This window comes from Nerophis lumbriciformis, linkage group LG23 (assembly GCF_033978685.3).
Source record: "Nerophis lumbriciformis linkage group LG23, RoL_Nlum_v2.1, whole genome shotgun sequence".
Classification (NCBI taxonomy): Eukaryota; Metazoa; Chordata; class Actinopteri; order Syngnathiformes; family Syngnathidae; genus Nerophis; species Nerophis lumbriciformis.
Window position 1 is genome coordinate 13,994,670 of NC_084570.2, and position 13,597 is coordinate 14,008,266.

At 38.7% G+C, this 13,597-nt stretch overlaps 1 protein-coding gene across 2 annotated transcripts in view; it reads right to left on the reverse strand.

The window, feature by feature from the left end:
• The window catches only part of LOC133622367 (interleukin-1 receptor accessory protein-like 1), a 555,729-nt gene that overhangs the window by 12,707 nt on the left and 529,425 nt on the right, over positions 1-13,597 (reverse strand). The window contains exons 10-11 of one of the 2 annotated variants that reach the window (XM_061985015.1): positions 6,271-6,441; positions 1,055-1,099 (exon numbers count right to left, since the gene is read on the reverse strand). In XM_061985015.1, coding sequence (XP_061840999.1) covers positions 1,055-1,099; positions 6,271-6,441 — 216 coding nt within the window. The remainder of the gene's footprint in view (positions 1-1,054; positions 1,100-6,270; positions 6,442-13,597) is intronic. The other variant, XM_061985016.1, reaches the window with a different exon arrangement.

Below are 13,597 nucleotides of genomic sequence, written 5' to 3' on the forward strand. Positions count from 1 at the left end.
AATTGCGAAAGTCGCTGATTTCTAAACAAAAGTTGAACACATTCTAGCGCATATTTTAGTTAACAGAAAAATACATTTATTTTCTGACATTTTAGGGAAAGCTCATCTTTCAGTCTGAGAGCAATCACCAGGCAGTAGCTATCACCATTTAGCGGAATGTGCCAGTCATGTCTTTTGTTGATCGTTTATATTGTTTAAATATTGTACTTATTACACACTGTTTGATTGTAATGTGAATCTTACTTGTAGTTGATTGCCAACTTTGAAGGTGATGAAATCGCCATGTAAAATCGCTAATGCTAATCGATTGGATATTAAGAGCGACAACATCCTAAAAGTTTTATCCATCTAATTTTCTATCGCTTGTCCCTCTCGGGGTCGTGGGGGGTGCTGGAGCCTATCCCAGCTGCACTCGGGCGGTAGGCGGGGCACACCCTGGACAAGTCGCCACCTCATCACAGGGCCATTTTATCATCAATCAAAAATATAAAGCAGTTAAAATGTGCCATGCATGGATAAGTGTGGAGAGAGTTGTTTGCATTTTCCCATCTTGCATTTTAATGGATTTAAATGGGTGTAATTTAGATTTTTTTTTGGTGCTTGGACATTTCTTTTTACAGTATCCACAAAGTTCAGTGTTATGTGTGACCATGTGTGTTGGCTGCATTTTTTTTGCGCCATGACTAGGGAAGGTTGTTTGGATTGGGTCATGTAAGTAAATGTGTTGTAGTGACTTCCAACACGTCATGGTTATTGACCTGATTTACTCACGTTGTCCACAGGATGGTGGAAGATAAGCAGCAATCAGATTGTAAGATGTTTAAAATTAAATGGGAAACACCATGCGGGCAAATTAAAGATGCCGACTGGCCGCAATAGGACCTTGAGACGTAGTTTGGACACCACTGGTTTAAAATTTTGATTTGAATTGAAGTGTAACAGGCCACCAGGGGATAGAAACAACCACTGATCAAAACTGTTTTAAATATTGCAGGTGCAGCCATCATCCTTCCACGGCATGACAAGCTTTAGAAACTAGGCGTGAAAGAAGTACCTCTAAGTAGTCTGGTGTCATCCTGGAAATGATCACTGGTGAAACCTAAGTACAACATAAATATTCAACATTGAAAGGGTGACCAGAAGAAGTTCAGTCAACACAAACAAACAACCGTCAATGTCGGGGACTGATTTCTGGCGGGACAGTGTCGACCAGCTTGTTCCAGTTTAATATGAGACGTGCGGCATACAAAAGCAGAGGAATGCGCCGACATGGTGAAAGTAACGTGGCGTACTTGTTATTCATCCAAACATTAATTTCCTCTAATGCTGTCATGCACCTCCTTGCGTTTATATGCCATTTTCCTCATATTAGGGTCCCCTCACATTGGAGACATAAATACTGTCCCACTCTGACATTGGAACCATGGCGCAGGCAGGCATTGGTAGCAGGGGTGTTGTGGGCGGGGCCACTGGTGGGTGCCAGTATACACATGGGCTGCTAATGATGATGTCATCCAAATCATCAGCATATATGGAGGTGATGGTGGTAGTAGGGGGTGACTTTTGGGGGCGTGAGTGTCCTCACATGCACATGCACAAAGAGCTGGTAGATTGTGCAGCATGCAGCGAGTGAGTACTGGATCGGGACCATGAACGGGAACGGGAGAGTTGTCGCTTCCTGCTAAACCCATTGCTACGCTAAATTAAGTTATTTCTGTGGAACCTCTGAAGCTGCCCCAAAAGAACAAACATGGTGTGACAGCTGCCACGCAGGATCAACATATTCTGCAAGACTTATTTTTAGTTTTTGTCTTTCTCAGTGAAGACGATCATAAAACAGAACATTTAACTTACTATCACTTGGGAAAATTGTATTCTGTCGATGTTTTTGTCTCGAAGTTAAAAGTGCATTGTTGAATTTATTAGCGTGAAGCATACGTACTTTAGTAATGAGGGATGTTAGAAAATGCTTGATCAAGTGAAATTACTCAAACAAAGAACAATAGTAGGTAAAAAAAAAACACTAACCTATTTACTATTAACCATTTGGAATGGACTTATGCTGTCTTTGAGTTGATGTGGAGTGGTAATTGTTTTTTTGGTTCAGTTAAAGTAAGCTCATGAAGCAGTAAGCTAAATGATTTGGACACGTTTCTTACTGGAAACTTTCTAATACGCGTCTGACTTTGTACTTGTAAGTAATATGCAACTATAATTATTTGATACTTGTTTATATTAACAAATGTTGTTTTAGACTGCAATATTGTTCAATTGAGAATACTTATTACTCGGGATAGAACTATAAGTTCCTTTAACGACGATCATTTATTTTAAATGCACGATTAACGTTTTTGACCCTTGGCCCGTTCCGTAGGTTGGGGAAATGTGTAATGGCGTCCAGTTACTGTTTAGCACAAAATAGCTCTCAAAACTGCACAAAGAGAGGGGGACCTAATGGAAATCTCAGATCCAAAGCCAACTCTGATGGCGCATGAGGAGAAACGTCACGTCCGTGTTTACTGTACAGTTAAGTGCATTGAAAACATAAAATGTAGATTTTACTCAAACTACTTTAGTAGTTATAGCTCAGCAGAAACTAAATAGGGTAGAGAATAAGGCTAAAGTCTCTTATCAGAGATTTTAGTCAAAACATCTCAAAGTCTTTTCTCATACCAATCACACACGTCGAGCTGGCGGCTTCACAGTAACTCTACGCCTTACATCCAGTCTAACCAACAAAACATCGTCTTACAATACGATCATGCTAATGTGTTATTCTGTGATATTTCTACCTAAATAAATGTTTCCTGGCAGATTGAAAATAAGTGTATTGTGACGGCAACGGAGATATGAAGGAGGAAGATTGTCTTTGAACAATCTCGTGTTCTTCTTTGCTACCACTGAGACAAGATTTATTACTGCAGGCATGCCTGCCGCTGCCCTCTGCAGGCCACATCGGGTAATTACAGTTCACTACACAATACTATCATCGCTATGGTATATTCTTTTATAACCTGTAATTGATAGTCCGCAATTGCAGAATGTTTAAGAGGCTGAATATTACATTTTATTAATAAGTAGGTAGAGAAGGTTTAAAAGATTGTCATGCAGAGATATCAATGCCATTAACTTGTACAACATGTACAGTACAGAATATCAGAAACATTTAATTAATGTAGAAAAATATCACCTAACATCTTTGACAATCAAAGCATGATCGTAACAATCCACATGTTGTGTTATTAATGCGTGAAACTGCTATCTGAGCATGAAAGCGTAGCTCCTCTCCAAAATGCAAGTGCTCCTAAAGCAGGAATTCAAATGTTGTATTCCTACAAAATGCAAACTCTGGCAAGACACCAACGCACAGCAGGTATTTTTTTTATAATTCTCTTAAAAAATTTGTGTATATGCTTTTTGTGCTGAGCGGTTTCAAAAAGCATAATGTTTAAAAACATTTCAATAAAGCAATTAATTGTCCAGTCATGGTATTAAAAACATACACTTATTAATGACAAAAAAAGTATATCTTTCTGCGATATTGCGATTAATTTTGAGTGAACTATGAAGAATGCGAATAATCGCGATAAAAATATTTGAATCGTTTGGCAGCCCTACTTATTACGTATGTCTAGCTGGTGTGCTCTTGTGTACTTAACTGTTGTGTAGCTTTCTTCTTCTGATATCGGACCAATATCAAAATTAGTTCTTGATCAGTCCTAATTTAAATACAGCGGTGTCATGGTTTTTGTACGCCCCGTTTATTTGGGTTCTGAGGGAATTTTGTTGACCATAAGTTAGGTGTTCGTATTGCGTTGTGGTTACTGTATAACAAACCATTGTGCTTAACAAACTAGCCGTGTTTCAATCCGCAGAATCAAGTGACCAAACAGAATTGAATATGACTACAGAATATGTTGCAGGTGTCAGCACTTTGATAAAGAAGGTGAGAAACACAATTGAATAAAAATAAATAAATAAATAAAAAATTTGTATGTAACTTTCCCCTCCATTCTTCTCTCAGCTCATCCCTATCTTTGGCAATCTTCAATAAAGGTAAACAAGAGATATTAAACGTTTATTTATCCATTTCAATAATCAGTTATATTTATTTAACATGGTTTTCTACATGTAAAACTATAATTATTATCTGTAAAATGTGTTTTGCGTAACATGTGTGGGTGTCTAATGGATTAATTGCATTTACATTGCCGTAGATTCCGGACTTTAAGCCGCTACTTTTTCCCTCAACTTTGAACCCTGTGGCTTAAGAACGAAGCGGCTAATTTAAGGATTTTTATACGCTAACGGCAATAATAAAAATAATTTTATTAAAAAAACAAACAAGCAAAAACACTTAGAAAGTATGGCGCCATCTTTTGGACAAATTCGCTCACTGCAGGTGCTGCAGTGTCCTTCCACCCATTCCATTCTTTTTTTTCCCCAATTGGCGTGCTGTCAGTCTTCCAGCCCTTCATAGCGGTTCTACTCGTATGGATTCTTAATTCATGACTTCAAACAACATTTGTAAGGGCTGTGTAGCTCGGTGCCAGCAACTTGAGGGTTCCAGGTTCGATCCCCGTTTCCGCCATCCTAGTCACTGCTGTTGTGTCCTTGGGCAAGACACTTTATCCACTTGCTCCCAGTGCCACCCACACTGGTTTAAATGTAACTTAGATATTGGGTTGCACTATGTAAAAGCGCTGTGAGTCACAAAAGAAAAGTGCTATATAAATATAATTCACTTCACTTCACTTTTACAATATAACTAAAACTGTTTATACGGACCAAACCGTCCCATGTATGATGTCTGTAGGAGTGTTTTCATGCACATTTGTACGTGCCATCGTAATGTATTGACACTTGCGTCGTTAGCATTAGCTAATATGCTAACATGTTTACGAGTGTCTGCGTTAGTATTATTAACTTAAAACGGCATTCTTTTTGTATTGTTTCAGTTTCACAAATTCCTCTGTAAATTCACCAAGACATCACCGTGGAATTATTGAGTCTGTTTAGCTGATTGGAGAGTGGGTCCATATTGACTTCTGTTTTGTTTGATCAGCCGTTTTACTGCCGTGTTACAGGCACCGTTTGGAAATAATTAAGGCATGTAAAGAAACATTCACAGACTCTTTCTGTGTAAATAAATCATTTTGCAACGTATATGTCTGCGGCTTATATATGGAAACATGTTTTTTTCTTTTAAAATGTTGTGGGTGTGGCTTGTATCCGAGTGTGCTCTATGGCCTGGAAACTACGTAATTTTTTACAGCAAAAAAATTATTCACATTCCGTTCAGTTCTGTTTGGTCAAACGGTTTGGAACAGATTATCAACGAAAACCAAGATACCACACTGAAAAACTGAAATCTAAGTAAGATTAAATATCTCAAATAAGGGTGATATTTGCTTATTTTCTGTCTGATAAGATAATTCTTCTCACTAAGCAGATTTTATGTGAGAGTGTTTTACTTGTTTTAAGTGTTTTGGTCCTAAATGATCTCAGTAAGATATTACAGCTTGTAGCTGAGATTTTATGACCTAAATTGAGTAAAACATGCTTGAAACTAGAATATCAACTGTTGCAAAGCTGTGTCATCAACACTCACAAGTATAAAACTACTTTTTTAAAGTAATAATTTCTTACTTCAAGCATGAAAAAAAAATCATGATGCCGAGCGCATATCATTATGTCAAGATAATGGCATTAGCATTTACTTAATTTAAGAATATTTTTCAACATATTGAGCAAAAAGGTCTAATTTTTTTTTTCTACCAAGAAAAGTGCACTTATTATTGAGAATATACTTATTTTAAGGTATTTTTGGGTTCATTGAGGTTAGCTAATTTTACTTGTTTTGGAAAGTCTTGACAAGCTGAATTTTCTTGTTCTATTGTCAGATAATTTTGCTTAGTTCAAATAAAATACCTCTGATTTATTTTATTTTTTTCTTGTTTTTGAACACTGACTTTTTGCAGTGCATTAAATGAACAAAACATCGTGTTCAACCACAGAGGTTCCACTAGAAATAAAATAAATCCTACTTTTTTTTTTTTTGTCTTTTAAAAATACTTTCTTTGAACTAAAAAAAGCAGATTTGTGGCTTTTCTCCCAACCCTCCACGGCCCCCATCCACTGACAAAATATTTTGCAGGTCCGCGGTTGCCAGGACACGGGTGTGAGACACGACACAGCACGGCACCACGGTGCAGACAGCGACCACACAACACGGGACACAATGAACCTGGCGCGAGAGAGAGAGCTTACTTCCTGTGGGGATCAAGTCCCTGTCTGGAATGAAGAGTTTATACCCATAATGCTTCTCCAGCACGTCAGGCAGGATCTCCAGAGCAAAGCGTTCCTCCTCGCGGGTCTCCTGACTCCACTGGTCGGGGTCCACTTTTGTGTAGGAAAGGTAGGCGTCGTAGTCTTTGTTATCTACGGACAGAGGATATGCAACTTTAAAATCACTTTGACCAGTGTTGTAGTTATAGTCCATAACGAGCACCGTTCCTGGAAAGCAAAACCTATAAACTTTACTATGGTGGCTGAAAATTGTTACATTTTGGCTGTTCCAAACACAAAATTTTTTAAATTGTCTCTCTAACGCCCCCTTAAAAACTAGCTTCTCCCACCAGTTTCATGTATCGTCACGAAAATCGCTGGACACGTCTATCCTGACAAGACGCACGTGAAAGCCACATGAACCCATATTTGAAAACAAACAGGAACTACGGTATACCAGTATTAGTATAGTACCGCGATACTAATGAATCATTTTCAGTACGATACCGTCTCTGAAAAGTACCGGTCTCATACTTCCCCGCGCCTGCGTCAAAGTCACGTCGTGACATTGCTGGTTTTACGAGCAGCGCATGATCAAGTAGTACTTACAAGCAGACACAGTGTGTAGACAGAAAAGGGAGAACGGACGCATTTGAGCTTAAAAACTAAAGATAAAGGTGAAGTTATAACACTGAAACACCCTCAGGAAGAGGTGCTTTACGACATGGCTAGCTAGCTATTGTCCATCGGCAGTGTTTTAGCTACTTCTAAATCACTAATCCTCGCCTCCATGGCGACAAATAAAGTAAGTTTCTTACAAGTATCATCCCTGCAGGACGAGGAATAGCTAAACATGTTTCACTACACACCGTAGGAGGATACAATATCTCACCGCTAACAGCAAGCGAGCACTCCTGAATGTAAACAAATGCCATGGATGGATGTACACCTAACATCCACTGTAATGATACCAAATACAGGAGCGTATCTAGTCGATACTACTATAATTACATCGATATTTTTTATTGTCACAAAATCTTTTTTCCTTTTTTTCAAATTCATATTATGTTTATAAACTCAGGAAATATGTCCCTGGACACATGAGGACTTTGAATATGATCAATGTATGATCCTGTAAATACTTGGTATCGGATCGATACCTAAATTTGTGGTATCAGCCAAAACTAATGTAAAGTATCAAACAACAGAAGAATAAGTGATTATAACATTTTAACAGAAGTGTAGATAGAACATGTTGGAAGAGAAAGTAAGCAGATATTAACAGTAAATGAAGAAGTAGATTAATAATTCATTTTCTACCACTTGTCCTTAATAATGTTGACAAAATAATAGAATGATAAATGACACAATATGTTACTGCATATGTCAGCAGCTAAATTAGGAGTCTTTGTTTGCTTACTTACTAATAAAAAGACAAGTTATCTTGTATGTTCACTATTTTATTTAAGGACAAACTTGCAATAAGAAACATATGTTTAATGTACCCTAAGATTTTTTGTTAAAATAAAGCCAATAATTACATTTTTGTGGTCCCCTTTATTTAGAAGAGTACCAAAAGGTACAGAAAAGTATCAAACATTTTTTGGTACCGGTACCAAAATATTGGTATCGGGACAACACTAGTGTTTAGAGGCCGATACTAAGCTGATGGGCAATGACATGACATAAAAATAGCAATACGGGGCAAACACAACGGAAGTACTACGGCACCGGAAGGTAGCATGTCACTAGGAAGTAATCCCCATAGAATAGGTAGACACTGCTGTCCAATGGAACGATGCATCAACGCCATCTTGAGCAGGGCTAATCTGTGTCTATTTACTGCATTAGTCGCCTGTGACAGAGGTCCAGCCATGACTAAAATGTTGGTGCCAGTCAGATGCACGACGGTTTGATGGGTCTGACAAAACCCATCTACTTATTCATAGCTGGGAGTAAGCCCGAGTCAGAGGACTACACATAAGCACCATGCCCAGAAGAAATTCAGTGGAGTGAAATGGTAAATGTTCTGTATTTATTTAACTTTTTTTAAAACAATAATATAGGAGTTACTGTTTTAATGAGTTGCATTCTTCTAGTATTAGCGGTTTATGTTTGTTTTGGACGCCGGTACGAGTTTTCCCTGAACTTGCGTGTAGTAAAGTAGCTATAGCCTTCCTGCCTGTTTGACTTGGATTGGAGCCCATTGGGATCCATTAGGTTGGCATGGGGGCACTGGTTGGGAATCAAACACATACCATCTGCTCTATGCACCACTACACCACAGTGCCATTGATTCACAGGTTAAGAAAGGAGAATGTTCATCTCAAATGTCTGCTACATAACAGTGAGCCATGCTCATGAGCCACGTAGTGGACACATGAGTGCAAGACTGCAGAAGGGGTTGGTTTTGGGGGTGATGCTGTTTATACACGCACACGGACAGCCCACGGTAACGGAGTGAACTTCTGAACTCACAGCGGCGAGTGCCAGCTGAGGCGGAGGCGCAGGCGTAATATGTGCCATGTCTCCAGGCTCCATTAAGTTTAATGGACACTACACGCACTTAACTCTGACCGCACACGGGCTGCACTACCAATGAGCTGAGGGGTTCTTGTTTTCGGATTGTTGTCCAAATTCATATCACATTAAGGACAGCTGGTTGCCACCGTTATGCGCCAATTACATTTTGTTTTGCACACATGTTTGATGCTCGTTCATTGCAGCCGGAAAGACAACAAAACAACAGACCAGTGCCAGGCGATTGGCTGGGCAGAGCGGGTTGAACAATAATTCAGAAGAACACTCCAAACTATGGAGATTATACATTTAAACAACAGTACTATTATATAATTACATGCTGCTTTGCATGGATGTAATTGGGGGGCGGGACAGAGACGACATGTCCCCTGCACTTTTAATGTCCAAAAATAAGGTAATTGAATGGAGGCAAGTCAAACACAGGCGGAAAAAACCCGGCTCAGACTGAAGCCTGTTCCTTTAGATTGCCCGCAAGTTCATTGATTAGAGCAGTGGTTTTTAACCTGGGTTCGATCGAACCCTAGGGGTTCGGTGAGTCGGCCTCAGGAGGTCAAAACACACCCGACTCATCGTGTAAATAAAAACTTCTCCCTATCGGCGTACTACGGATATGGCAACAGCAGAAGTCACACTGATTTGGTTTTGTTCTTTGAACAAGGTGATGTTCATGCACGGTTCATTTTGTGCACCAGTAAAAAAACATGGTAACACTTTAGTATGGGAAACATATTCACCATTAATTAGTTGCCTATTAACATGCAAATTAGTAACATATTGGCTCTTAACTAGTCATTATTAAGTACTTATTAATGCCTTATTCGGCATTAACCCTGGCCCTAACCCTCTAACCCTAACTCTAACCAAATAACTCTAAATTAAGTCTTTGTTACTTAGAATATGTTCCCCATACTAAAGTGTTACCAAAAACATAACTTTGTCTTCCATCCATCCATTTTCTACCGCTTGTCCCTTTCGGGGTTGCGGGGGGTACTGGAGCCTAAAGTAGGGTTTGGTGAATGTGCATATGAAACTAATGGGGTTCGGTACCTCCAACAAGGTTAAGAACCACTGGATTAGAGGGATATTTATGATACAAATAATTTAAAAACGGTTGCTGTTAACTGGTGAGTGAGAGCATAAAGTAAGAACACTGTTTTTGTAATGTTGCAGGTGTAGAGTAGATCAAATTGGACCAGGAAGAAATTATACATATGTCGTTAGTGTCGATACCAATGGTAGTATCAGTATAAAAAACTAGAGTGATCAGATCGGTATTTTTACTTTCACAAAATCTCATTTTTGACATTTTTGTTAATGCTTACATCCATCCATCCATGCATTTTCTACAGCTTGTCCCTTTCGGGGTCACGGGGGGTGCTGGAGCCTATCTCAGCTGCATTAGGGCGGAAGGCGGCGTACACCCTGGACAAGTTGCCACCTCATCACATCACAGGGCCAACACAGATAGACAGACAACATTCACACTCACACTCACATACTAGGGCCAATTTAGTGTTGCCAATCAACCTATCCCCAAATTTATTTTTATTTATTTATTTTTTTTTAAATTAATCAATCCAACAAAACAATACACAGCAATACCATAACAATGCAATCCAATTCCAAAACCAAAACCGACCCAGCAACACTCAGAACTGCAATAAACAGAGCAATTGAGAGGAGACACAAACACGACACAGAACAAACCAAAAGTAGTGAAACAAAAATGAATATTATCAACAACAGTATCAATATTAGTTACAATTTCAACATAGCAGTGATTAAAAATCCCTCATTGACATTATCATTAGACATTTATAAAAAAAAGTGTCACAGTGGCTTACACTTGCATCGCATCTCATAAGCTTGACAACACACTGTGTCCAATATTTTCACAAAGGTAAAATAAGTCATATTTTTGGTTCATTTAATAGTTAAAACAAATGTACATTATTGCAATCAGTTGATAAAACATTGTCCTTTACAATTATAAAAGCTTTTTACAAAAATCTACTACTATGCTTGCATGTCAGCAGACTGGGGTAGATCCTGCTGAAATCCTATGTATTTAATGAATAGAGAATTGTTTTGAATCGGAAAAAAATTGTTTTTGAATCAAGAATCGTGTTGAATTGAAAAAAAAAAAAAATCGATTTTGAATCGAATCGTGACTCCAAGAATCGATATTGAATCGAATCGTGGGACACCCAAAGATTCACAGCCCTAGTAATACATGTGATCGGTATCAGTCGATCTCACTCATAGATGATTGGCATCAGCAGCATCAAACCCAGATCGGAACGCCCCTACTTTTGTCTGACAATTTATGTATACACTTTTTCTTCGGACCGTATGTCACGCCGGATAATTAGGCGCACTGCTAATGAGCTAATGGTCTATTCAGGTCTATGCGCACCACATTATAAGGAGCATTAAAGGAGTCATATTGGGATCTTTCTGTGTGGAGTTTGCATGTTCTCCCCGTGACTGCGTGGGTTCTCTCCGGGTACTCCGGCTTCCTCCCACCTCCAAAGACATGCACCTGGGGATAGGTTGATTGGCAACACTAAATTGGCCCTAGTGTGTGAATGTGAGTTTGAATGTTGTCTGTCTATCTGTGTTGGCCCTGCGATGAGGTGGCGACTTGTCCAGGGTGTACCGCCTTCCGCCCGATTGTAGCTGAGATAGGCTCCAGCGCCCCCCGCGACCCCAAAGAGAATAAGCGGTAGAAAATGGATGGATGGATATTATTATGATTTTTTTGTAAATGTAAAACACTTCCTTGTGGTGTACATCAGTGTTTTCAACCTTTCTTGAGCCAAGGCACATTTTCTTTCATTAAAAAAAATACGGAGGCACACCACCAGCAGAAAAGGTAAAAAAATTAAACTCCAGCAGGTTGTCTTATTTTGAGTTTATTGTTGTTTCCTGTAAGTAGTGCTTTAGTTCCTGTCTCACGCTGTTATTTTGGTGACTCTTCCTGTTTTGTTGGTGTTTTCCTGTAGCAGCTTCACACTTTCCTTTGAGTGCTATTGCCCACACCTGCTTTGTTTTCGCAATCAAGACTATTTCAGTTGTGCGTACGCTATCTTTCTTTGTGGGGACATTGTTGATTGTCATGTCATGTACGGATGTACTTTGTGGACGCCATCTCTGCTCCACACGCTGTAAGTTTTTGCTGTCGTCCAGCATTCTGTTTCTGTGTACTTTGTAGCCAGTTTAGTTTTACTTTTGTTTTGCATAGCCATCCCTATGCTTCAGTGCCTTTTCCTAGCGGGACTTGCCTTTTGTTCATTTTTGGTTTAAGCGTTACGAACCTTTTTACCTGCACGCTGTCTCCCGCTGTGCTCTGCCTATTGGGATCACGACAAACCATCCTCGGCGCGCTCCGACTTCTACAAAGCAATGAACTACCTGCTGCCACCTACTGATATGGAGTATGACATGGTTACCCTGCCAAGCTCTACACAGCACAGGCACATTATTATAATTTTTGATTTGCAAAAAATATTTTTTGGACCAATTAGGTGAAGTTGCATAATTTCCCACGGCACGCCAGACTCTCATGGCACACTATTGTACCGCGGCACAGTGGTTGAAAAACACTGCTCTACATAACATGTAATGGTGGTTCTTTGGTCAAAATGTTGCATAGATGATGTTTTATTTTCTAACCGTCTCTTCAGGATGCGCCGTTTTGTGGGCGATCTTATTTACTGGACCCCTTCTTTTTATATTATATATAAATGATTTTGTGAACTCATCAATTATTCTTCACAAAGTATTTTTTGCTGATGACACACATTAATTAATGTCACACAAAAATCCTGAAAAGCCTTCAAGCTATTGTCAATAGTGTATTAGTTAAAGGAGATCATTGTTTCAAATGTAATAAATTATCCGTCAATATAAATAAAACAAACTTGATTATATTTCGTTCAAATAGAGGCCGTAAAAACGTTGACAGGATACTGATTAAAATAAGTGATAAAGCAATTGAGAGAGTTGAGAGCACTAAAATTCCTTGGAGTATACACAGATGGATTTATAAATTTCAAAAGCCATATTGAATATTGAATGAATAAATGATCTAAACATGTCGGTCTACTCTCAAAATTGAGGCACTTTCTTCCTCCTAACGCTCTCCTAATTCTGTATCGGATTCTATTTGAAGCACATACAAACTATTGCAATGTCGTATGTTGCAACACAGATACCAGTTATCTTAAAAAACTGGAGATTCTTCAGAAGAAAGTCATACGTGTTAAATCACGGGCAAACTTTATTGCTCCCTTAAATCTTCTTTTTAATGGGTACAATCTTCTGAAGCTCACGGAGTGCAACAGATTCCACAGTGTTTGTATTATGTATAACGTAGTATATGGATTAAATTCTAGACTCTGCCAGCTCATTCCAGTGACCACTACTTCTCATAGACATAACACTGGAAGTGAACCTTTAGTAAGAGGGAAAAATGGTCATGTAAAGTTTACAAGCATTAGTATAGCCTGTAGAGGCTCGATGATCTAGCTCTATAAAATAATCACATTCTTTAAACATTTTTTAAAAGCATTTTAAGCTAAATTTATTGCGACGTTATGGTTGAGGAATTCACATTTGTCGCCTAATTTTGGTCTTGACCTCTGTATGTATGATGAGATTATCGCAGATCTTCAAGATACAACCTTTTAATTTCATTTGAATAATAGGATATTGAGACTGATTTGGTGGATTTAAAGATTACTTTTTTACTTATAAATGAAATTGT